General features: G+C 39.9%; 1 protein-coding gene across 6 annotated transcripts; it reads left to right on the top strand.

Moving 5' to 3' along the window:
- The first annotated feature begins 171 nt into the window (after positions 1–171).
- MPHOSPH9 (M-phase phosphoprotein 9) lies at positions 172–26,441 on the top strand. 6 transcript variants are annotated; one of them, XM_027689434.1, is made up of 24 exons: positions 172–263; positions 2,615–2,744; positions 3,663–3,813; positions 4,982–5,071; positions 7,923–8,443; positions 8,685–8,808; positions 10,825–10,915; positions 12,005–12,111; positions 12,543–12,668; positions 13,428–13,864; positions 14,717–14,875; positions 15,767–15,854; positions 16,651–16,866; positions 17,685–17,732; positions 18,095–18,159; positions 18,602–18,703; positions 20,279–20,416; positions 20,654–20,829; positions 21,586–21,744; positions 22,062–22,182; positions 22,940–23,043; positions 23,880–24,091; positions 24,476–24,544; positions 25,436–26,441. In XM_027689434.1, exons 2-24 carry the CDS (start codon positions 2,638–2,640, stop codon positions 25,535–25,537), a joined length of 3,513 nt encoding a protein of 1,170 aa, XP_027545235.1. In that variant the 5' UTR covers positions 172–263; positions 2,615–2,637; the 3' UTR covers positions 25,538–26,441. The 6 variants fall into 6 exon arrangements, with proteins under 6 accessions (XP_027545235.1, XP_027545238.1, XP_027545234.1 ...); XM_027689433.1 differs by lacking the exon at positions 172–263 and adding an exon at positions 593–1,399; XM_027689432.1 differs by lacking the exon at positions 172–263 and adding an exon at positions 593–1,405.

Raw genomic sequence — 26,441 nt, 5'->3', positions numbered from 1 at the left:
GGCGGCCGCGCGCGCCAATCCCCGCGCGGCGGCGCGCGGGCTCTGCCGCGCAGCGAATCAGCGCGGGAGGCGCGGGCCGGCGCGCGCTCGAGGTGGCCAATCAGCGCGCGGCGCTCGGTCTGGAGCGCCCTCTACCCTTCCCACGGTTCGAAACTCGGGGCCGCCAATCGCCGGGCGGGCGGCGCAGGGCCCGCGCCTCTCCATCGCCTCACGGCCGCGGCGGGACGCGGCTGACCGGGCACCGCGGGCTCCCAGCGATGCGGGTAAGGAACCGGGCGGGCCCGCGGGGGCAGCGTCGCCGCGTTTGGCCCCGTCCCAGCGCCGCGTCCCGGAGCCGCGGAGCCGCCTCCGTCGCCCCGCCCCTTCCCCCGGAGAGTGGCGGGCGCTCCAGCCAATCAGAGGCGGCGGCGCTGTCAACACCGCGGAGCGCGGGGGCGGGGCTTGGCCCGAGGAGGGCGGGGGGGGCGGAGTCGGGAGGGAGGGAGCTGGGGAAGGGACGGGACCGTGAGGGGAGCGGGAGGTGCCCGGGGACGGGTGCGGGGGCACCGCGGGAGGGATGCGGCGCTTGTGAGAGCAGGAGGCCCACACGGGGCCGGGGAGGGGGCACGGGCTGAAGGGAGGAGGCCCCGGGGGCGCAGACGTGGCGAGAGGGGTCCCCGCGGGGGCTGAGCCCTTGAGGCCGGGGCCGTTCCTGAGGGCACCGCGGCGCTGCAGCCCCGGCTCGTTGTCCCGTCGCGGGGTCCCGCTGAAGGTTCTTGGGGACGCGGGGCCTGGCGGCGAGGGTGCTCCGAGGAGCCCTGAGGGACCTGCGAGGGATCGGAAGGGAGCGGGTCTGGCTCGGGGGGCGATGCGGAACCTCCCGGGCTCCGAGGCTGTGCCGGCCCCGGCGTTTGCGGCGAAACGGGCGCTGATATTTCAGAGTTAAAACACCTCACGGGTTGTTTTTTTTCCGAGCCTGCCCCTTTATGCAGCGACGTGGCCGTATAAGGACCGTGCTGTGCTGCGGAGTCGAGGGATGGCGGCTCAGCGCTCCCGCAGCCCCGTTATAGCTCACTAAATATTGTTTTTATTGCGAAGAGACTTGTAATGAGGTTATGAAACGAGCCTGTGTCACAGCTAAGTCCCACCCATTGCTGTGCTGCTGAGATAGGCCGCCCATGGTTCCATCCTGGGGGGGTGACTGATCCCACATCCAGCTGCTCCAGAGACACTCCCAGCATCAGCTTTAGCTGCCAAGTCTGATAACCTCCAAGTTTTCCAGACTTCTGACCGCTAGAAAAGGAAGAAAGGCTTTTTTTTTTTCTTCTTCTTTATCCCAAGAAGCTCTGCCAAAGGGATATGTGTGTCTCTGGTAACTTCCTTTGAATTCTGGCGTTTTCAGCCCTACCCAGAGGAGATGGTGTGAGTGAGTACCCAAAAAACGTTTCTGCTGAGCCAAACAGGCTCCAAGAAAACAGGGAAAAATGAGACAGTTGTCTCTCAGTTTCCTTCTGGTGGAAATATTTTATATTTCCGAAGCTATCTATTAGAGATACATCTCTATGCACTTAAAAATGATGAAAACATGAGTCTGTAAAACCCATCAGCATGTCTTTGTAAGGCCTGTAAAGAGCAATGGTTGTGCTTTGGAGGTGTTGTGCTTCCTTAAGGCAGCAGGAATTTGTTCTTGGCATTATCACAGGATATTTCCTAATGTCTCTTTTTACTGTCCATCTGTGAAATGATCATAAGGTTTTTCTTCAGTGTTACAACAAGGGCTGAATTCACCAGGGTGTAGAACATGCTGAAATAAGGACTATATAAGAACTGATTAATTAATATATTTCAAGTGTTTTCTTAGTGAAAGTAGAAGAATCTTTTAGTCTCTCTACAGCCACCCTGCTTTGAGTGCTGTAAGACTATGGCACAAGTACTGTGTGTTTATTTATTTATGATGCTTTCAGTTAACCAGCTGCTGTTTTGAACTGCTGTGGGATTCCTGTCTGACTGCTCTTTTTGTTGTTTTATTAATCTCTAAGAAATGTAGCTCAGAACAGTTTCAAAGCTTTCTGAATTAGGGTTATATAATAACAATGAAGCAAGTGATCTGTGAAAAAAGTGAGCCAGATATTAGACACAGAAATGGCAAAATTGGTCAAATGCAGTTTATTTAACTCAGTGGGTCTTGTGTTTATTATTTTGGTGAGTGTGTTTCTCCCAGTGAAGTTGCAGATCCTTGGTCACATTTAAATATATTGGTAGTAGGTATTTTCACGGAAGTCTTGAAAATTCTCTGTGGAGCCTCAGATTTAAAAAAAACAACCAACCAAACCCCAACAACACTGTTTTACCTGGAACATTTTGCACTGACACCCTTTCCAGTCCAGTCCAGGGGTGTGATGCACAGTTAGGAATATCTTTGACTCGTAGGAGTCCCAGCAGGCACAAAGTTAACTAAGGAGCTCCTGTTTGCAGGTGTAGCCCAGGGGAAGGGAGAGGGGCTGGTTGTGGAATATTTGCACTTTCTGGAGTGGTTTAGCCGAAACAACTGCCTCTTTAATTCTGTTTCTTCAAGCAACAAAGTCAAGTGGTTTTTTAAAGTAAGAAGGTGATTCTTATTTCTCTCTGTTCTCAGGGTAACGTACTTGGGGCCAAGATATGGAAAACTGGGATGTGGTGAATTCTGTACAGGAAATCTCTTCATCTTCTACAGACTCTGATGTCAGAAACACCCACAGCTCTGTCTGTAACTTGAACTGTAACAGGTAATGTGCTGAAGGAATTCCTAACAAATATTTTTATTATTTTGGGTTTGCTTAGTTCGAATGTTTTTACAGTACTGTTGTTATTAAGGTGAAATAATATGTAAGATTGCAATGTATTTCAGGGTTCTTTTTACTTTCACAGGTATAACCTTGATGAAAGATTTCTTTTTAGAGGAAAGCCTTACTGAAAGAACTGTGAAGCCTTCCTTAAATTCTTAGTTAACTTCCATTGCCTTGTGTCTCTTAGAATGGGGGAGGAAGGAGGGAACCTGTCTTGGCCAAATTGTAAGAGATCATTTTTTGGAAAGCTCATGTGTTGTGTGAAGTCATTTTTGGAGAGCAGCAGCTTAGGAAAACTGAGTTGTTTTTCTGTTTAATGCCTGAGTTATTCCCAGGGAATAAGAAGTGCAAATATGGCCTGATGGCCTAAGTGAGAGGTGGTTCTTGACTGCCCTGTTAAGATGAGAGTTACAAGTCACTCCTGCCCATGTCACTTCTCCAAGAGGCCTCAGTCCTGCCCTTCATAAACCATTGCTCCACAGAAGCTCAGCTCTGTGAGCTTCTGACCTCAGGCTCTCTGAGGAATCACATGAGTTTGATGCAAAGCTGTATTTGGTGATGTTTGTACCAGTGAGCAGCAATATCTGTGCTGATTATCCTGTCTCTCTCTCCTTGGAAAGCAACTGCATTTCATAGTGTGTAGGATAAGAGTGAAGCACACTGTGGATTCTTTGACGTTGGCTTAAAAAATCTCCTCGTGAATTTATCATTTTTATTTCAAGATGATGAGAGTCTCGGTATAAATTAAGTGTATAATTCTTTTCTGGCTGCCCAGCATATGTAGTGTATTGTTTTGGCCACTGTGTTGCACAACTGACACAATAAATAATTGAGCTATTTTTCCTCATGTTTCACTAGAAGTCCTTCATCCAATCCCAATGGAGTTTCTGGTTACTCAGGGAAAACCAGGTCCTCATTAAAGCCTGGTTCTGTTGAGCTCTTTGCCTCCTTTATGCAAGACATCCAGGCCATTGGAAATGCTGACACGGACATTGTGAAGAACTGTGAGGTAACTGATGTTCAGGTTTATTTAAAAGAAGTTATATTAATTTATTTGCTCTGCATTTTGGAAGACAAATCTAATGATGTAGTTCAGCAGCAAGATCCATATATGGATTTATATATACAAATATATGTGTTTATTCTTCTTGATGGGACAGATCCTTTCACAAGTATGAATTAATCACCTGACTGGATTTTATTGCAATTTTATCTTAGCATTTTCCACTATTTTATATCTTATGTTTTACAATACAGGTGTGAATATTTTCCCCCCAAAATTTTTGAGCTGAAAAATTTAAAACTGTAGCACTTCAAACTGATCTGAAGTGATCCTAGAAAATAGAACTTTTCTTTCTAAAAATGGTTCTCTTTTGCTTGATTTATTTATATGTTCCATTTGTAAAGATGTGTAGGTGATTAGTTCGTTTCCAGATTTAAAGCAACACAAAAATAATGATGGGGTTTCAATGAACTAATTCTCCCAAACACTTTTCTGAATGTTTTTGTCCTTTTTTATTTTATATATTATAACTATTTTTAGTCATCATAAGGAACCTTAGTTTTCCACACCATGGGCTTGTTGCTGCAGAATTTTTTGAGCTTTCTGGCTGTGATCCATCACAGTGTCTCTTGACAGATGCTTAATTTGGGTTCTCTTTAACACCTCCAGGAACAGAATATTGATGTCTGTGTCCTGTGCTTCAAGCACGAGGCTCCATAAACATTGGCATAAAATAGTTTTTAAACATCAGATTTTGCCATGTTTTAGGAATGCTATACATTTGATTTTTTTAAATTAATTTTTTTTTTAAATTGCATATTTGTGCATCATGGCCTTCAGCTGGATTGCTGAAGACTTTCTTATTGAAGTGAATGGTTCCCTGGACAGAGGGATGTTTAATTCTCAATTTTAAAATTGCCTTTAATTAATTGAACTGGATCAACCTTTCCAAAATTTGACTGTACTTCCCTGCCAGCTGTTTCTTCTTTTAGTTCCCATTGATTGACACTTTGGGGGCTGCAGGGGTGGTGGGGTGGGAAACCACGGTGCTGTTACTCAGCTTTGCACTATGTCAACACCTAAGTATAGGATTGCAAAGCTATTTGTATCTACAGGAAGAGGTGAGAGATGCAATGTGACTGTGCTTTAATTATTTTACTTTGTGATTTAATAGACAAGGTGGCTACAGCTGCTGAGACTGGTAGAAAAACAATGTCAGCAACAAATAGTTGCCCAGCAAGAGCAGTTCCACCATCAAATCAAAGTAAGTAATGATTTGACCATGTAGGTAGATGAGGCTGAATGTTTCTTTTCTCCCTCCAAAACAATGCAGAGAGGCAGGTAGTGGAAGTGGACGACTGGAATGCTGTTTACTGGATGCATATTTGAGACAACCTTGGCTAATTAACAGGTTAACTGGTAGGAACCATTTCAGAAGAGATTTGTTGATTATCTGTTTTCAATTGTTTTGTTTTCACAAACATTTGGTTCAGAATGCCCACATGATAACTGGATTTTGTAGGTACAAGATGGTTTTTATTAGCTGTAAGACTGTTTAATTTCCAATTTTGAGCCACTGTAGCTTTCTTTTAATTAGAAAATGTTGTACTACTTGTCATTCCCTCATCCAGACAGCATAGCATAGGAAAACCATCACTGTAACAGCTGAACACTTTTTTCACCCTTCAGTTGAACAGTCTCCTTTCTAACAATGAAAAACGACCCCTGTGAAGGTTCACATTTTTGCTGAACCACATTTATCCTTTAGAACAGGAAAAATGTCTTTGTATGTATAAGAGACAGTAATACTATAAATATACAATGCTTAATATCCTCATCATTTTGGTTGCTGTTTTTCCCTTCCCTTTCCTGGTGCCCTCCACACTAGTAATAATTAGCAGTTCCTGAGTTAACAAGAGGTACTGTCCTTTTATCCTGTTTCTCCTGCCTCACCTCCTCCCCTGTGCCTCCCATCTTGGCATTTTCGTCCCACCAGTGTTTTGTTACCTGTGTTATTTCCTTCCTCTTACTGTAGTGGTTTGATTCACTTGTTGATCATAGTCTTTACTAATCCATTGTGTTGGCTTGGCTGGTTTTTGTCTTTTTTAATAGGAAAGGCTACCTCTGGAAGAGCTGAGGGTGTGGTGCCAGCAGGGATTTACTGACTGCATGAATTGCCACACTAAATGCAAAATTAACAGCTACCACTTAGTTGTATGAGTGCATTAGATAAAATAAATGGAGCTGTTCCAAACATTAACTGGTGTGCCAGAGACCTGCTGAAAACACAGGCAACTCAACACATTCTATTAAGAATAATAAAAAGGCAAAAATAATAATCTATTTGGGGTAGAAAAGCAAGGTGCTGCATCAGCATTGACATGCCTGAGATAAGGCTTGCTCTAGGCTGGGTTTCAAGACCAACTGTGCTTATAAAAATACATCTTCATCCATGTGAAAATAGGGATCAAAAGACCTTGAGTTCATTTTGGAATCAGTGGGGTCAGTCCTTGGCTTATGTGACCTAAACGATAGGAGATGAGCTGTCACCACTTGTGGATCATCCTAAGATCAGACTTTATGAAAAGGATTTAAAACCAAATTTTCCTACAATCCCAAAACTTTAGGAACCTTATCTTATTTTTCCCAGGTTTTTCCATCTCTTGCAATTATTTGTGACTATGCAAAGAGAAGTTAAAATGCACTTTAGTTGGAATTGTAGCCTTTCACTTTTCCAACACAGCGTATTAATGACAAAGATTAAATGTCAGCAGGGAATCTGATCTCCCTCCTCACCCCCAGTTCTGTTTTTTCCCTTTTGTTCTCCCTTTCCTACCTTTCTGACAGATTTCAGTCACAGAATTAAAGTGCAAACAATTGCTGCACTCATGATTGAAATCACTAATAGAAAAAAACTTTGTTATGGAAGAAAACTTCATCCCAAGCTTTTTGTTTGTTTGTTCTTTTTGGCATAGAAAGACTGAGCTGAAATTCAATTGTTAATTCTATTGCAAGTCAATAAAACATCTGAGGCTTGGTCCTGACTAGAGTTACAAGCAGGTTCCTCTGAAATTGTCTTATTTTTTATTTCTTACTTTAAGAGAACAAATGATTTTTGTTCAGTTCGTGCTTTCCAGTTGCTGTTCGCGTGTGACTGATGTCCTGTAGTCCTGTGAAAAGACAGGAGTTCCGTGTTCTCAAAAATTATTGCAAGGACTTTTTTTTTTTGCCTTTCCTGAGGGAGTTAGTTTGAAATATGTTATTGAAAGCAACTCTATACACTGGTCTTGTCACAAGTAAGAAGAGTTGTGTGCTCCTGCAGTTCAGTAATCTCAAGATAACTCCAGGGGAGTGCTGCCCATGGGCACTAATGGGAAATCTTTCCATAGCCCTTGGCAGAGGCATCACTTGTTTCTCAGAACTGTTTCAGTACATCCAGTGCACAACTGTAGAACTTAAAAAAAAAATTACTTATGCACTGAAATAACTCTCTGCAGACATTGTAAACCAAGTAACCTGTTAAATGGAGTGATCCAGTCATAGGTTTGTTCCATTCCATCAGACACCAGAGCGATCTAAATGTAGATCTTTGTATTATCCCATAATATCTAAATTGGGTATTTTAAAGTCAAGTTTTATGCAAATAATCTTACAGAGGTACATTATTCCTATTAGCATAATAGAGGAATGGTTAATCCTTCCAGTGAGGCATCCTTGCAATCTTTAAAAATGTATATCCAAGATAAAAATTGGTTTAGACCTAAATTTAGCAAAACACTTCTGTCCACGTTTGTGGATTGTTTATATTTCTTCAGCTGGCTGGGAGGTGACTGTATTTCTGAAGGCAGTTAGTGAATACATTCATGCATGTTTTTTACATGAATTAATGACTCCTGAGACCTGGAATTCACTGCATGGAATGAAGGATTGTTCCCATGGACATTTTACTGTTGCGCGCAGAACGTGCTGATCTCCTTCATGCATGAGGTGTCTGCACATCTTGGAGTCCTATGAAATAAGTGCTCTAATTCTGTCACTAATCACATGAAGCATCAAAACGTAGATGTGATTTGTGCCACCATCTCATGGGAATCCTGCCTTTTCCCTTTGTGCAGCTGATTCAGGCTGAGATCAGGCAGCTGGTGAAGTTTGGGAGCAGCAGTTGGGGAGCCGGCAGGAGCCGGGGTTTGCCTGCCACGCTTCCAGACGCTTTTCCACCACTAGCAATTCCAATGGGGATGCGATCTGAGCTCTTGGAGGAACACGAGAGCATTGTCCATCAGCTCAGGTCCAATGAAGCAGAAAACCAGCCCAGTGCATCCGACCTGCAGCAGGAATGTTGCGGGAGCGACGCGTCCATGAACAGCGGGTATGGAACGCTCTCCACCTCCGAGCTGAACCCTGGCACGGCCAACAGCACCAGCAGGGCCACAGATTCCATGGAGAAAACTTCCCAAGGACACGGGGATGGAGCAGGGTTGCAGAGTGATGCAATTGTAGCCAGTGTTCAAAATAAAACAGAACTTTTACCAAAAAGAATAGAGGAAAATTGTTCACCGGGAAGGAACAATATTTTAGTTTTTCCTGCTGAATTTGAGCATAAAGTTGATGAAGCTCCATGTGGGAAGAAACCCAGGTAAGTGATAAACTTTCCAAGTATGTTAATTTATTGTAGACAGTTCCCACTGAGTAAACAGCTGTTTGTCACTGAGAACATGCAAGAATTGAATGGAATCTCTTGATTGTAAAAAACTTTGCTGCTTAGTAGATAAATATATTTGTTTAGCCAGATGCAGGTTTGCATCTGCAGTGTTTATTTGTTGTAGATGTGTTGGGGAAAATACCTTCCTTATATGTGTGTGTTTCTTACCATCCAGTAAATCTTTAACATCGTGGGCACAAAAGTTGAAACAAAACCAACCAAAAAGGATAACTGCAGATGAAGTGTGTGTGAACTCTATGCAAGAAAATGAGAAAGTGAAGAAATCACCACTTGAGAATGTAAGCCTCTTTTTATTTTCTTATGTTTTTCTAATGTTATTCTTGTCACTGGTATTTTTGCAGAGTTACAGTATGTTCTCATCCAGCATATCCTTTCATATTTAGCATTTAGCAATTCTCATTCATGTATTTAAAGTTCATGTGGGCAAAGTTTACTTCTTGGATCATTCCATACTCAGGCACACAGTGATTTTGGCTTATTTTATTCATTTCCTAATCTTTGTCTCAACACCTCCCCAAGTGGCACATGTATTTTCCTTATGGAGATAATGGCCACATTCTCAATTGAACCTTCAGGTCATGGCAATTTGTGGTGCCCTGTAATTTTTTGAAGGATCTTTTGAAGGATCTGTCAGCTGCTGATGCCTCTTTTGGCACATAAAATTCTTTGTGTTGTTAAGGCTTTAACCACTTTGCCCAGGACAAACATTCTTCCAGACTGGGATTTTAAGTTGCAGAGATTTTTTTTTGTTTAGTTTGGTTTGGGCTTTTTTAGTGTTCTCAGCAGTCTCAGTTTGAATCAGCTCAAAATACTTCTTTTGAGAAGAGTTTGGGTTCCCCCTCTCTCATACTTTTGAGTTAATAATTGTGTATGTCCACAAATCTGATTATTTTGAGGAGGGGAATTTAATCACATATAATATTTCTGATCCAAAAGTATGTTATGCAACATGATTGCATGAGTAATCATCATACACCCAACTAGGAAGCTTTAGAATGACTTCCAGCATATTCAATGTCACAAACCTCTCTCCTTATGCCATTTCTAGGGAAATAATTCCTGAAACTCTGTGAATGGCTTCTACAAGAGAACAGGACTAGCAAATAGGAATCACTTGATTCAAGGCAGAGTCTGTTTGTTTTTTCCTGTGGTCACTTGGAGGGTGATCCAGAAAGGCTGAGAGCAGCTCTTTGGGTTTGCTCTCTTCAGTCTTCTGTTGTCAGTGGAAACAAGATGTTCCTCTAAGGGGATTTTTCAAACCAGGAGTCAAATTCATCTGCTGTGGTTGGTTTTCTTTTCTCTCTCTGCTACAGGAGAGAGTGCATAAGGAAATTAGTGCCAGAAACTCAGATTTTGAAAAGAGCTTTATCTTTCTGTTCTTTGTAAGAATGCAGTTGCTACTCCTTCATTTTCCTTTCTTCCTCCTTAGGCAAAGGAAATACCTAAATAAAAACATTAAGAGGGACAAAATAGCCTTGAGGTGAGATGGTAATTCCTGCAAAAACTTAAACAGCTTTAGTTCTGATTTTTTCTCTCTTACTTTTGTTAACTCAGTGGTTACTATCCTGTTACAGTCCTCACTTGTATGAGGTGTGTGGATTTGTACAATTGTTGAGCTGCACTAATGGAAAAAAAAGCCCCAAGCAGAGCAGAAAAGAGCAATGTGAGATGACCATTTTTAAGCAGCTGCCCTTCCTCAGTTGCTCTGGTGTTATATCAGTGCCACTTCTTCCTTTGGTTAAGGAAGAGGAGAGTTGTGGCAAATCTTAAATAATATGAATTTTTTTTTCCTCTGTTGGTCCCACCCTTTTCAAAGTTTTGCTTTAATTAGCTGGGGATGTTTGGAAAGTTGGGAGTGATGAGTAGAAGGATGTGGAATACTTTGTCTGTCTGAGATGACAGACTGTGGTACCTGCAAATTTGGGGTAGGTGGAGTCATAACAACTGAATATATGAAATTCCAATCTTAGGATGAGGAAGGAAGTGACTCTTTATTGTTAAGTCATCTCTATATACTTGTACCTCTTAAGGAACAAGAAAGTTGAGATGACTGTCCAAAATGTGTATTTGTGTAACAGCTAATCCCAAAAATGCTCCACAAGCACACAGGCACTTTATAGAAAATATAAATATATACCTATATATATAAAAAGATAAATGTGTTATATATCTGTATAAATATGTATAAAAATATAAATATTTTTATGTGCAATTTAAAAAAAATTATACCCTTGATTTTTTTTTCCTTGCCTTGTGATTTTCCTTATAAATTTATTTTCCCATTGTAATTTTAGACAAACCTTACTGATGCTGCTTTGCCACCTTACACTTTTTACCTCAACCAACCGAAGGAAAGTCCCAATTCCTTGGTGTCTGAAGCTTCAGGTAGAGTTAATTTCTTGTACTTACATTTCCTTTTCTTTGGAATTCTCATTTTTCAGTGCTTTTACTGGAATGCATCTCCAGTAACTCCAGGGAGGTGAGGAGGATTTAAGCACTGGCAGGCTTTCATTTAGCATAATTCTGCTTTTCTTGCTCCTGTTTTCAAACTGATGCAGCTCCTTTGTATCACTGCTGGCAGATGTAGGACATGCAGCAGTTGGTTTTTTTTTTTCCAAATTTCCCAAGATTCAAAGCTGAGCTTTGTGTTTAAAACTGTTTCATAACATAATTACTATTAAAATCGTGGCAAGGTATCAAATGATGCTTCAAATGTGAGCATCATTGACCTGGTAATGTGGTGATTCTTAGATTGCTTTTTTGTGTTCATGGTTTGGCTTTGTTGTTCTAGGGGCTGGATATGAGAGGTGGTTGGTGGTGGTTTTTCATGGTTTGGGGGTTGTGTTTTTTTTGATGAAAGCCAAAAAACTAATTCCCATATTTTGATCATAACAGGGTGGATTCCTGTCAGTAACAAACAGGGGCACAGAGATGCAGCCCTGCAAACTGTGTATAATTATTGCTGCTTCACAAGCCACTGAGAGAGGGACACATATAAAAAACTGAAGTGGGGTTGAGTCTGTGTCTGTTCCTCTTGTGCCACCCCTTAGTCCTGGCAGTCTGTCCTTGTGCATGTTACAGAGTGCTGTTCAACACCAAACTGAGGAGTCTGCAGGATCCAGTGGCTGCCTGGGATTATCCCTTGGGTGATACCAGTTTTAAGTGCTACACTGGAATCATTAGAAATATGAAAGTCTGTGATAATTGAGGATTTTTCCCCTCAACACCCATCAGTGACTGTGGTGCTGTGTGATGTGATGCTGGTTATGTTGCCTGTGCCTTGCATTGAGAGTTTTGTCACTCCTGGTAACAAATGCTCTAATAAGATCCTTAAGCAATAGATGCAAATAACTAACACAGCATTCTTGTTCAAGACAAAATAACATTTCACTAATGGATTTTGGGATTCCTGTTCTATAGCCTCGAGCTTGAAATTTGTCTTTTTTTTTTTTTTTTGATGTTTCTTCTTGTCAGGACTTTCATACTGGAAGTTAGATGAAAAGGAGATGTATCACACTCTACCAGAGAATTTCAGAAGTGAGTTTGCTGATGTTTTCTCCACAAAAGTATCACCAGATCAGGTAAACTTTGTATGTGGTTAAAAGTTGTCATGTAATTCCTTGTCATCTTTGGTTTTTTTTTTTCCTATGATGGAAAGAACCAGCCCTCCAGAATTTAACTTCTCTGTGAGAACTCTTTTGTTAACTCAGTCTTTCCTACTCTGCTCCTTCGTTATTCCTGTACCCCAACTAACCTCACTTGGAATTTATTGACCTTCTTTTGTTACTCAAAAGAAACTGTGTAGGATATGACAAGTGACTCACTAGTGCGTTAAAGGTGCCTCCTTAAAGACCCTTTTTTAACCTGAGTGCATTGAATAAAGCTGCCTTCTGTCCTGATAAAGCTGAACTGCTTTATCAGCTAAACCCACCCCAACACTTATTTATTTATTTATTTTGGGGGTGGAAGATTGTGTTCAGAAAAAGTAATGTAGCAATTTTGCCTGTTGAAGTTGTCTTCTGCTGAGGAAAGGAAGTTGTCATCCCTGAAGGATATTTATCATAAAAGACAAAGGGAAAACAAGCAGATGCCAGACCAGAATGTTTTGCCTTCTTCCCAGTCAAGTCACCCACCAGAGGTAACATGAATTTCTTTACTTCCCATCTCAGTTGAGGATATGTTGAATACAGGCTGGTTTCACATGAACTGGCCCCTGCTGCCACCTCCAGTGTTTTGCTGGAACAGCAGTTTGAGCAGCCGAGGGTTGAACCAGCCCGGGAAAGGATCCAACTGAGAAGAACCTCTGAGAACACCCTGAGTGAAGAGGCACCTTTGCAGCACAACCTTGAGGATGGTGCAGGGACGGCTCTGCCTGTGCTGAGGCTGCAGCTCATGGAATGCACTGGAACTGCAGTGGCACAAGCAGGATTTTCTTAGTGCTTCCCATGAGACAGGACAGGCACAGGTTGTGGAAATGATTCTTTGTCATCTCTCTTTTTTTTATACAGCTCTCAGTCCTGTACATAATCCAGTAATTATGGCTAACGTGTGACTGTATTGTGTAGATAATTCATGAATTGCTTTTGTAACCTACAAAGTTATTGTTTCAACATATAAACAGATATTATAGACCTTCTGTTTGCATAAGTGAAATTTCAAAGGTTTTCTAGACAGCTACAGATGTTGGATATGTCCTTTATTAATGGAAACTTAGAAATTTGGGAATGTGTATTGTCACTGAGTGTTACAGGCACCTTCTCGTCACTACCAAATGACTGCAGTAATATTCAGTGTAATGCCTGCAGTGTAATATGCTTTACTGGTGTCTTCAGATCAACTCCATTTAAAAGAAGAAAAGTTAAATCACAGGTTTTTAGCATTGTAACTTATTTCCTAGATCTTGACGTTGGACCCAACCCTGCACATGAAACCAGGTCAGCAGAACCAGGGACGCTGTTTTTTCAATATTCCTGAAGAGATTACTCCCTTTTCTCCAGACTCTATGGCAGAGCCAGGATTTTCAAGTCATTGTGACACAGACTCTTTTTCACAGACAAGTCACTCTTCTCAGTTAGATGATTCTCCCAAACACCCTGCCAGGAGCAGAGCTGTGCACTTGGACTTCTGGAGAAATCACCCGTTCCAAAGTGAAAACAAGAGCAGCTCCCCTTTTCCAAAGGCACACAGGGATGCTGACCTTGAGAGTTCAGTCAGCACTGAGGAGGAAGAAACACTGACTTTAACTCCATCCTCTGTTACTCAGTGTGCTGACAACACTTTGCCAGATTACAGCCTTTCAGTAGCACCTGTTGAAGACCCTGTGGTAATGTCACAGTGAGTAATTTTTCCTTTTTTAAAAGTCAGAGTTGTTACTTTTATGGAAGAAATGAAACAACAGTAGTAATAAACCAAAGAAAGCATGAATTCAGTTTGCTTAGAACAGAGCTGGACATTTCCTGCTTTTTTTCTCTTTTTTTCTTCTTTTTTCCTCCCTTAAAATATAGCTGGGGTATAAATAGAACAGTCATTTTCCACTTCTTACAATTGTCTTTCTTTAACCATCCTATTAATTTTCTTTAGACCACAATATTTAGTCTTCTTTAGACCATACAATTTATTCCAAGGCACGATATTTGTGTTTTGTCTTCCTTGGACGTCAAAGCCTTAACTGGGAGGCAAAACAATTTTCTAGGTTTTATTTGGTTATTTCTCTTTATACATAAAAATAAAAATACATCCTTCCTTTACAGGCTGCGTGAGGGGGTTTATTTAGGCAGAGAATTTCAAAGTTGGGGGGGGTGTCTGTTTTCTTCTTTAGAGTCAAATGGTGGGAGAAGCACAGAACTACTGGACTTAGGAAAAATAAATATTCACTGTTGAAGCTCTCATGCTTTGCACATGGACAGGCAGACAGGGCATATATTCCATGTGTGAGGGCCTGTAAAAAATAAAGCTTTTTATTGTGTTGTATGTATTATTTGTATAGAATAATCATAATTTCTAGTTGTATTAATGCAAAGAATTCTCTACCTTAGATGACAAAACTTTCTTTGCTTTAATTTGAATGGAAAAAAGTTTTGTGAGAGAGATTTGTATGCAGAGTTGATTCTGAATGAAATATCCAAATGATTACATATGAATAGCTGGATTTTTTATTTTTTTTTAAATTCTTAATTTTAAAAACAGGATTAGGCAGAACCTGAGGGAGAAACACGCTCGACACATCGCTGATCTCCGAGCTTACTATGACTCGGAGATCCAGAGCTTAAAGCAGCAGCTGGAGGCAAGTCAGAGAATTGCTTCTGCTGAGGACCTGAAGAAAATCAATCAAAGTCTTGCTGACAGGTGCTGTTTGTCCTTCCTTGTTGTCTTCCTCTTTTCATGGTGTTCTTTACACTTTCAAAACTGGGCATCCTTGTGTTAGAATGTCTTGAAAAGTTTATGTCACTCTTCAATTCTGAAGATTTCATGGGTCTGTGATACTAATATTTCCCTATTAAATATAAATTTTGCATTATTTAATGCAGCTCTTCAAGCTGTGGCTGCCCCATCCCTGGAAGTGTCCAAAGCCAGGTTAGATGGGGCTTGGAGGAACCTGGGATAGTGGGAGGTGTCCCTGCCCATGGCAGGGGAGTGGAACTGGATGATCTTTAAGGTCCCTTCCAACCCAAACCATTCCATGATTCTGTGAAAATCAGTTTATTTGACCTGATTGTTGCTGGAGCCAGTACAAGCTTTCCTTGGGAAGGGCTGTCAGGCAGAGGTATCCTAAGCAATTTGAATGGGAATGATCTATGTTGTCCTTCTTTACCCTTCATGTCAAAACTCCAGATGATACAGGACCAGTGTTGAATTCACTGGTGGGTTTGTGCTGCCCTCTGTGTGCCCCACCTGTGTCTTCCATTAGACAGAGCTTGAGTGGTTGCTATATGTAGAATATTGATGAGATTTTTGTATCATTATTGCCAGTCAAAATACATATTGCAAATTTAGGCAGCTAAAATACTTCACAGAGTTTATGTCCTTCAGAATAATTGAGAAAGTGTGTGGGTAGCTGGGACTTCCAGCACTAATGTCTGCTTTCAAAGATGACTTCTGGGCAGTCTTATTGAGTCAAAGTAGGAGGAGGTCACAGGCTGGGCACCAAAATTCATGGGGAGGCTTGAGGAAGGAAAGAAGGCTATAAAATGTAGATTTATTATTTGAAGTTTTGTGTAATCTGTATGTTCTTAATAGGTGTGAGCAGTTGGATGCAGCTCTGAACGAAGCCAGTGCTCGCATAAAAGCCCTGGAAAATAAGAATAATCTGCTGGAAAAGCAAGTGGTAAGTGTATGTTCTTAAATCAAGTTGCTTTTTAAGTGAAAGAGCGAGAGAAAAGCTTGTTCACTGTTAAGCTGATCTGTGTTTCTATGCTTTTATTTTTTATTTTCAACCTTTCTCTTGCTATGTGACATCAGCCAGCGTGTTACACCAGTGATTTTCCCAGCTGAGTTTCTTGGGACTCCCTACCTGAATCCTCAGCACTTTTACTCATGAGCTTTTTTCCAGGTTGGCAAGGATCAAACAGAGTTCAAGAGTGAAATATTGTGACGTGTTTATTGTTTTTCTCTCTAAATTTTCCTAATTTATTGATTTTTTTTTTAATTACTTTCTGATTCGAGCTGTGATAAAAGCAAATCTCACCTGTACTGGGGCAAAAATACTCTCTCTCTAAGTATATTTACACTGGTATTGGCTAGGCCAGACCTCTTTGGGTATGCATAAATAAATGCTGCATTTATTAGTCAAATCACAGGACACTTTGTCTTGTAAGTTGGACACCTGCAGAGACCAATTCCACCTTTCTTAGACATTTTTCTATGCTGGGAAGCAAATCAATCATCTGAGATTAGAGGCTTCATCTCTAGATATTATAAGTCCTGTAAAATAAATACATCTTTGGTGTTTTCCAGTCTTCACTTTCATTCTTGAAGCGTCACAGAAATGAGCAAAAAAATCCTGTTTAATTCATGTCCAGGAGTACCCTTGTTTTCTGTTTAGATGATTTCAGGTTGCACTTTGCACTGAAATAAATAATCTGCCAGGGAAGTGTTTATAAAGGATGTTTTGTCTCCTCCAGGCAGAGTGGAGGGAGCGTTTCCAGACCCTCAGCAGCACTTCCAAGGTTCTGCAGGAGCGGATCGAGGAGATGCGGACGACCCACAAGGAGAAGGACAACACCATCAGCCGCCTGCAGTCCAGGCTCAAGGAGCTGGAGGAAGCTTTTGAGAAGGCCTACAAGTTATCTGATAATAAAAACACGAGGCTAAAAGAAGAAAACAAAATGTTTCAAAATGTAAGTGAGAAAATGGACAACAGGAAGTCCGTCCTGGGTGTGGAAACTGCTCCGAGTTTCCAACTGGAAAGTCTTAATGCACAACTAACACAGCAGAAATGACTCAGCTGACTCCTTGTAGGCTGGGTGACACTAATAGATATTTAAAAACAATTATTTAAGGCAGCTTATTTGTACTTGATAACCCTTCCCATAGTCAGTCTCAGGTATTTATTACTCTAAGTGCTCTTAGTTAATTTTATTTTTGAAGATGGTACATGAAATTATTTTAGAAAGTTATTTTTTTCCTCTCTTAAGTTTGTTGGAGAGGGACTAAATTTCTCATACCTCATCACAGCTCGATAAAACTGTTCATTGTATATGATTTTAGGCTGAATCAAAGGAATTGTTCCTCCAATTCTGCAGGAATAGCTTTATGGAATGTTTAAATGGATTGACAAAATGGGTATTAGCTGGAAAATCTACTTCATGCTTTAATTTCTTTTTTTTACAATTGAGATTTCAAAATACAAAGTCAGTTTTAAAGTCAATGAGGAATTTTACTGGTTCATTCATTCAGTTTCTTTAGAGAGAGAGAATTTGAAAATTAGAAATACATTTTGTAAGTAACTCTGTCTCCTATTGTCCCATCTAGAACTTCTTGTTCCAATTAGATGATGATAAGAAGAAGTTACAAAATGTCCTTTAATAGTATTTGTTATCCCCTGTAGTGCTTCTGCATGTGGTAGACAAGCAGTTGAGATGATTTTACAGCAGTCTTACAGATTAATTGTGGATGGTCTCAGTGTGAGTTCTTGTGTTCTTTTGTTCTGTTTTAGCTTTTAGGAGAATACGAGTCCCTTGGAAAAGAACATGAAAGAGTAAAGGTAGGTGCACTCCAGTTAATTAAAAAACCAAACATGCAAACTATGTGATAATGTGCCACAGAATTTGCTGAATTAACTGAAGCATTTTGAAAAAAGCTCAGGTGGAAAGATCCATGTTTATTTTTACTGAGAGCTTCTTACTCCATCAGCAGAGCCCTGGAGGGAAAAGGGGGAATTTGGAATGTATTATTTTCCAATCATAGACAGCAAAAATACTGCAAAATCAAAGCCAAGGAAATTTAATGGACCCTTTGAAATAGGAAGGTGTATTTAATGGAGTGTTCTCGAGACTGATGTGGAGTTACATGTTTTTCTTTTAGTGCACTTCTGGGCTTTTCACTTTTTTCTTTGTGTCCTTGTAGGATACATTAAATACAACTGAAAACAAATTGCTTGATGCAAACAGGCAGATTTCTGATTTAAAAAGGTAACTGTGAAACTTATTACTCTTTTACCCATATGAAATACAGACTATGGCCTAAACATCTACTCCTAGATTATGAAGGCTGTAGATCTTGCCAGTTTAATTACATTTTATGAAGTATTCCTGTTGTTTGATGTTACTTGAACACACTAAAAATCTTGTTATTTTAGGATATGTGTTTTTTTCTACTTCTGCTTCCACAGCAACATTTCCTGGTCCTGTCTTTCTAGCTGGGTTACCTGATTTATTTAACTTGGAATTCCAATCCATATTTATACCTGTATTTAGATAGATACAGAGATACATTTCTATAAATGTAGCAGTTTCTCTTGTTCTCCTGCTTCATCCAGGATATCTGAATAAAAATGAGTAAACTAAGAAATACGATGTATCTTTTGTATCATTGAAATCGTCTCCTAATGCATCTTTACTGCTTCCCCCTTAGGACAATTCTAAAACTTGAAGCTCAGCTCAAGCAGGTGGAACATGAAAATATGTTGAAACTTCGCCACATCACCGAGAACCGTTTGAGAACCTCTTGTGCCAAGTGAGTGAATGTTCCAACAAGGGGAAAACAGGTCCTGTGTTTGGAACACTTTTTAACGTGTGTTGGCTAAAAGTGGATCAAGATGAGGTCAGTCCATAGGCTAAACTGGATTAAACACATGTAACATAATCCAGAGACTTCACATGCCAAGAAATTATGAAACCCAAATCGATACTTTGGATAATGGACCAGAGTGTCTCTGGTCTTCCCAAATGGGTTTTAGATGGGTCTCAATTGCTCAGCTGAATAGGGATTTCCACACTCAACAAAGAATTTGGGAATAAAATCTAATACTCCAACAAGACATTGGAGGTTTTCCATATGTGTCATTGATTTGAAAGGCTGATCAGAACTTTTTATGGTTCTAAATATGGTTTGTACAGGTATCCTGAGAGTAGAGTGGGAGTTAGTGACAATGCACACTCTAGTTTGAATTGGGAATTTATGTTAGGAGAATTAAAACTGACCTGTGTTCTTCTTTTGTTTGTTTGTTTCTTTGTTGGTTTTTTTTGTTTGAGTTTTTTTTTTATGTTTTAAAGACCTGAAAAACTTTGTCCCCCTTCATTTTTCATTCCTTAGTTATGGTTTCTTCAGTGTCTCTCCCACTTCAGCACTGATGCTGTGAAGCTCAAAATGATAATTAATGTGATTTGTGGTTATCCACTTGTATGTATTTTGGTAGATCTGATTTTTGTTGATTACAAAGATGCAAGTAATTTATGTATTAATATATTAGAGGGACAGATTTCTGTTTAGAGCTCTTTTAATATTTCTGAACCAGATCCCTCAACAATGAACAGAAAAAAGGAAGACCTGGGCAGGGCAGACCATGTTCATCAGGGGGATGTAAGAGCCAATATGGATTTAGAAGTTAATCTGTCCCTAACTGATCTCAGAGGCTCAAGGAAAGCCTCATTCCAATTGAATGCCCAGCAGGATAGATTTACACAATAGTGCTTATGGTTCATAGCTTGGGTAAACAAGACCCTTTTTTTCTAATTATCTACTTTGCTGTGTGTAAAAATCACATTGTTCTTTTGACATTTCAAGATAAGAATATACTAACAGATGTTTATTAGTCAATATTTATCACTCTCACATCATCCATGGTGGCTTTTTCTTGGTTTTTGTTTTTTCTTTTTTCTTTTTCTAATATTTGGTGTCCAAAGGAAAGCTGGGATCAGATGCTCTGAACTACTGCAATAATCTCCACCAAATGTTTTCATGTAATTAGTTGGGAACTACTGTTACCCAAACCTTGGTCTGAGTAAGCAGCATTAAATTACAGGAAGATCATTGTGGAGCTTTGCATTCTGAGCATATTGTGTAATTTAGACTGAAACCTCAACATACGACTTTTTTTAAAAAAATATTTCACTTTTACTTCACAAACATGTTTTAAAAAGCAGTTATATTTTCCCACGGTACTTACAAGTTTATTGTATAATTCTTTCTGTTTACTGGAATAAATAGCAGCTTTTTCTTTAAAAAATAAAAAAAAAAAAAAAACAACAAAAAAACCCAAAAGAAAAACTCCAAAGCCTTTTGTAATTTTGAAGCTTTTTATTCCCACAGCAAGTTGGGAACTCCTGATGTAAGCAGGAGAAAGTGGCTGATACCAGGAGCTGAATATTCCATTTTCACTGGCCAGCCTTTGGAAGGTCAGGAAAGCCCCAAAGACAACAGATTAGAAGAAAACTATATTCCTTCCAGGTGAGTTGGTTTCCTTCAGTATTCAGTATGAGGAAAAGTGGAACACTTCTAAAATTAATAAAGTAGAACACTTGTAAAAACTTTTATTGACTAGATTTCTATTTCTAGATTTTGTACTTGTTAAATAGAGTTAAAAAAAATTCTCAGTGTTGTAGGTGCTGTACAATTACTTAAAAACGAAACACCTCATTAAAAATTTGATCATTTTTTTCCTTCCACTGCTTCACATCCTTTAAGGTATCACTCTCCTCCTGAAAAAGATTCTTCACAGGAAGACTCTTCAACAAACACAATAGAAAAGAAAGAAAATGAGATGTCAGAAGCACCAATTATAAAAGCCTTTAAAGAACTTGAAGAAGGAAAAGTATTTAAAGACTGGGGGACACAGACAGACAAAGAAGACGCACCAGCCAGTAACTCTTATTTTTATATTCCTGGGCATGTTTTACTGGCTTTTCTTTGTCTGCATGTCTTTTGGTTTCGGTATTCTCAGCATTCAAGTCCATCAGGCTTCAGTGAAGGGATAAAAACAGTGTTAGCAGGCAAACTTCTGAAGTTTTTCTAAGAAAATTAAAAATTAGAGAGTTAAGTGACTTGTTTAGAATAGAGGGAAGGCAAAGGTTGCTGTTGGGTCTCAAGCTGGAGACTCGTCAATGTCCTCTTTTCTAAGAATATCTCAGTATTTATAAACAGTTAATGGAGCCCTAAGAAAGCTCTGGCTGTACATCCACTTGAGTTTTGTTCTCATGGTGTTGTGTTGGAATGTTATTAAGGAAGCTGGTGTGTGTGTGGGACTGCACTGAGCTGTCGTAACAGCAGGGATTTAGGAGCCTTGTCATTAGAAAACATCGAGTGTTTCTTAAATGCTTGTACTCTTGGCTCAGGCAGGTACTCCAACTTTCTTTCTCAAAAGATGCTTTTGTCTGATTTCCACTGTTTCTCTATTAAAAAAAAGGAAAGAAAGGCCCCCACTCTGCAAAGATCCTTTTCCATGAGTTAAACTGGCTATTCTGTGAGTAGAAGAGAGACTGGAACAAAACAGCACAAATATGTTGATGTGAGGGAGATTTAAGTGCAACCTTTGTCATTTGTTATTCAGGAGAATATTTGTGAGTTCTCATATTGAAAAAGATTGATTAATATAACAACTTTTTTTTTCTTTTAACTAGAAACATCAAATCGCCGTCAAACTGTTGGGTTTGTTGAAGCTTCTTTAGTTGCCACCCCAGAGAAAGGGAAGGACCAACACAGACCCAAAAGGTTCAGCTCTCCTTCAGGCCAGAGGTCATCGTCCCTTCCTCCTTCCAACAGGAAACCCAACACTCCAAGTCAGTGCTTTTCTCAAGTTTGCTTTGTGTTACTCGAGAACTAGGAGCAAACAATGACAGGCTGCTCTAGGAGAGAGCAAAATAGAGGCAGGATTCCTGCATTACTCTGACAGTCTGAAAAGGAGAATGTCTGTAATCACAGCAAATGTGAGAGCTCTGAGTTTATTTTCATTTCTCTGTGTTGTGATGCACTTTTCATCAAATTTAAATAAACATGTAGACAGCTTTGAAAAGCATTCTTTTAAGCTGTAAGCACATGAGTGGGAGGTACTGCACTGGGAGGTTTAAGGTAGATAAACATAATTTGTCTTTTGCAGCAAGAAGAGAGATAATGTTGGCACCGGTGTCTGTGACGTACAGCCCAAAACGATCTCCAAAAGAAAACCTCTCCCCTGGATTCAGCCATTTGCTTGGCAGGAATGAAAACACAGTGACAAGGTACGAGTGTGGTGATTACAGTTGTGTTCTGATCATTACTAGAGCAGGAGGGTGTTTATTATAGAGGCTTAATGCTGCTGGTTCTTGTCTAGAAAGTGAGTCATGAAGTTTTCTGAATATAAAGCTGAGTTTTACTTTTTAAAATCTGGCAAGGAAAATGCAGAAGGGATGTGGGGTTTGTTAGTGACACAACATTGATCAGTGACAAGTAGTTAAAGAAGAATTGTTCTGTGGAGTAAGTGCAGATCAGATGTGAATAAAAGTTGAAAGTAGGATCTTCCTACTTGTCCTGGTACCTACAAGCATGTTAAAATACACATAAACTTACCTTTCTGCTAACTTCCTAAATACTATGGTTTCTATCAAAATCTTTGCTTGGCAAAGCTTACAGAGTTTGAGAACACACTTAGCTGTGAGATTAAAGTGTAGGACACGTGTGTGAGGAATAAGAAATGTCCAGCACCACTCTGAGAGTTCCTGAGGATGATGAAACAGGAGCTCAGGGTGTTCAGGAGCAACAGCTTGGTGAGGCTCTGAGAGAAAGTCACACAAATGAGAGGTTTTGGTGTGTGGAAATAGGAGAACATTGGGTTATGGTGCTATGAACAGGAATCAGAAGACTTGCAGTGGCTATGGGATATAAATAGTTTTATAAAAAAAATTGTTTGTTTAACCAAAAGGTGAAAAAGTAGAAAATTCTGTATTGCCTGATCCCTGATTTCTAACAAGTCATTGCTGTGTGCTTCCTGCTCTGTAGGTTTGATATACTTCTAGACGACCTGGAAACTGGTGCTACATCTACTTTACAGCACAATAACCCAAGGAAAAGGCTCCAGTTTCTCTCACTAGATGATGCAGAAGGTAATCTGTCAAAGTGGGGGGAAACTCCCACACAGTATTTTTGTACCACAGCTCCTTCCACAGTGGTAACAGCTGCTTAACTGGAAAGCTGACCCTTGACTCGACAAAGTCCAACTTTTAAAAGTCCTCTTTTAAAAATCTTGTCTTATCCCTGGAGCCAGAGATATACCATTCATACAGTATTTTATTTTTATGTGTATGTGGGTGCACAAACATGGCAGAACAAGAAAAATAATTAAATTGAGGAAGGAGGGCAATACATTTCCCTGTGCTTAACTCAGTTATCCAATGCATATCTTAGGGGGGGTCTATATTAAGATGTACCTGAGTCATACTAATAAAATTCTATTGCTAAACATTGCATTACAGATAGCAAAGAGTAACTCTAATAAAACCAGTTCTTTCAGATTTTTAAATGATCGATTGAACCAAATCTTTTCTCGCCTTCCCAATCCTTGTCACAATGTTCTGCTTTTGTTTTTATTGATGCATTTATTTAGCCTGGTGTTTGCCTGACAGCTGCTCTGCTTGGTGATATTTAGAAATGTACCAGTAAAAGTAATTCCTAATTAGCACAATAGAGGAATCTGTTTGTTAGCCAAAAAAATATGTTGTGCTACAAAGATCACTTGAAAGATGACCCCTACAAATGTTTTGCATTCTTCTGGGAAGTTGTTTAAGGCAAGGGACTGAGGCTTTGCTTCACTGTCCTCGGTTCACATACCACCACGATCACGCTGCTTGTGCTGTTATTACTTTGTTTTTCTGTCCTATGCAATCATTTCCCGGACAATTACAAATATAAAAATATAAAAATCCCCCTGCTTTGTTGCTAGGAAGGCAGCATTCAGGTGTCAGACACAGCTCTTGTGCTGAATCCATCAGCAGCGGGATGAAGAAGGCGGCAGCTTGGGACGAGAGGAGCACAGCTCAAAAATATGAGCCAGCGGCGTCGCCTGGGGAGGAGGACTTCAAATACACAGCAAGGATCACGACTCTGGCTGAAACAGAGAGGCTTTTTGATGAGCTGACTCAAGAAAAGCAACAGGCAAAGATTATTTCTGTTTTCAAGTTGTGACAAAACATAATTGTTGTACGAGAGGGGAGGGATGGAGCTGGATGTCCACGCAGTGCGTGGCTGAAATTCGTGCACAGTTTTAGTGTCACGCTGGGAATGTGCCCTTATCCTTCCCTGCTCTACTTCCAGACCTTCTCTGTCCCTAATTTCATTAAAGGACAGTCACTGGAATGCAAACACAGCGTGAGTGGGGATTGGCACATTATTATGGTCACAGAAGTGAGTGTTAGAGGACAAAACTGTAGCCGTATCAGTAATCCATACACCTCATCTCTCTTCTTGTAAGAGGAGTTGGGAAGGCTCATATTGGCTCTTGAAACTCTCATTTACAGCTGAAGTGTTTTCTGTTATTAGATTGAGGCTGCACTGAGTCGAATACCTTGTTCTGGTGGAAGAATGACCTTGCAAGCAAGACTGAATCAGGTGAAAAAGCTTCTACATCTGACTGTCCTGTTAAATTGCTCTTCCACAATTTGAGAATACGTAGAGGAAAGTTCTGCTGTGTAGTGTGATTTCTGTGGCAATTTTTATATTGGTTTTGGGTTTTATGTTATTGTTTTATATTGTTTATATCTTCTATTTTTTGTACATGGGATGAATTTTGCCAACTTGCTGCAAGAATAGTCTGTTCTTGTGATAACACTGAGAGGTAGATAAAGGCAATAAATTAACAGCATGCAGTTACTATGGAATAGATCCCTGAAACTGTGGAGAGGACGTTGTGCTGTAGGAGAAATTGCAAAGTTTAGTTTTTGTTTGGTTGTTTTTTGTCTCCTTGAAAGTGTAAAGAGGAAAGTAAGAAGGTAAAAATAAGCAGTGTAGGTGGAATACAGGAAAGTGCCTTCTTTGGGAAGCTCTGCAGACTCTTTTAATAGAAACAAGTGTCTCAAAGTTGTGTTTTAAAGGTCTCCGTGAAGCCTTCAACTTCAGCATTTCCTAAATTCTAATCCTTGTTAGCAATTAATCAGTTTGAAATTAAAAAATCAATACTGCCACTCACTGTAATGATCAGCTCTTTGCTAAATGTGTCTCCCTAATTATCAGCCTGTTCCAATTTTTGTCAAGTTTATCTCCTGGAGTTTCGTAAGTCACGTGGCCAAAAAACCAACAACCTACAAATTCACCCATAAAAATGATATGGAAAGTTTGGAGGTCTGGCTCTAGTTTTTGGGTGGTAACAGAATACTGAGAATGCCTCAAAAAGGATACCAGGAATACAGGAATAACAGGAGTTTCTTAATTTTAGAAGGATCATTGAATTTTTTATATTATTAATGTTTTCTTCTCTTTCTTGTCTTTAACTCTTCCTTTTAGGAAGCCCTGGAAGATCGCTTGGAAAGAATTAATAGGGATTTGGGGTTGATAAGAATGACTCTGAAAAGATTCCATGTTTTACGGACCTCTGCCAATCTCTGACAGTTCTCTCCTGACTGCAAATATACTCTTTTCCTTTTGGTTTTTTTTTTTTTGCACTAATATATAATTATGCACTCAGTAAATGCAAATTGTTTTGTATTTTTATAAGCCCTCAAAAGTAGTTTTACAACCATGTTACCCTTTACAAACAGCAATATTTTGTACTTGGAACCGCAACCTCTATTTTAAACATATTTTTATTACACCTGAGAAATCAATGTTTATCCTGTATTGTAATATTTTTAGAAATATTAATTATTTTTAAATAGTGATATTGAATTTATAATAAGAATAAGAAACTAAAAGGCAGCTTCTTTTCAGAAAATGATAGTGTTACCCTTTTGCACTTGGTTTTCCTCCACCATTTTATAAATATTTAGGGTGTGATGTAAATACTAGCCAAGAGGAGATTTTGAACTTTAATACAAAAAGCAACATGAGTTACCTGTGTTAAAGAGAACTGCTGTTCTGTGGTAAATCCTTTCAGCTGAACCCTTTAACATGGATATTTTTCATTGTGACAGAACTGTGAGCAATACTTTCACTATGGCTGTGGCAGGAAAATACTGCTCTGAATTCCCTGATGTCTCCAGCAGTCACAGTGAGTAGTGTTTGATACTGTGAGTACCAGGATTCACCTGACAGCAGCCTCCCTGTCTCCCAGTGAACAGCTCAACTCCAGCTGACTCTCCAGGACTGGAACTCCTTCCCTGAAGTTACTGGTTTCCTGTGCCAGACTGGGTTTCGTGCCAGTGTTCCCATCGTGAACATTTCATGTATTTGTGAACAGAAATGCATTTTTCTTGGTGAAAAATCCAGATTTGCCAGTTGACATGTTGCTGCATTACTGTCCAACATTGATACTTTGGTTTGTATTTTAATATTAAATAAATGTTTAATTAGA

Source organism: Neopelma chrysocephalum, unplaced genomic scaffold (assembly GCF_003984885.1).
Source record: "Neopelma chrysocephalum unplaced genomic scaffold, ASM398488v2 Primary Assembly neopelma1_77, whole genome shotgun sequence".
NCBI classification, from domain to species: domain Eukaryota; kingdom Metazoa; phylum Chordata; class Aves; order Passeriformes; family Pipridae; genus Neopelma; species Neopelma chrysocephalum.
Note: the sequence above shows the minus strand (reverse complement) of the source record. Positions and strands in the feature narration are given on the sequence as shown.

What these genes read in the sequence shown, in the direction of transcription:
- MPHOSPH9 (XM_027689434.1), top strand. Translation starts at nt 2,638, where the DNA reads ATGGAAAACTGGGATGTGGTGAATTCTGTACAGGAAATCTCTTCATCT. An exon ending in GACCCTGTGGTAATGTCACA is followed by an intron (nt 13,865 to 14,716) that starts GTGAGTAATTTT and finishes TTTTAAAAACAG; the next exon opens with GATTAGGCAGAACCTGAGGG. An exon ending in AAGAACATGAAAGAGTAAAG is followed by an intron (nt 17,733 to 18,094) that starts GTAGGTGCACTC and finishes GTGTCCTTGTAG; the next exon opens with GATACATTAAATACAACTGA.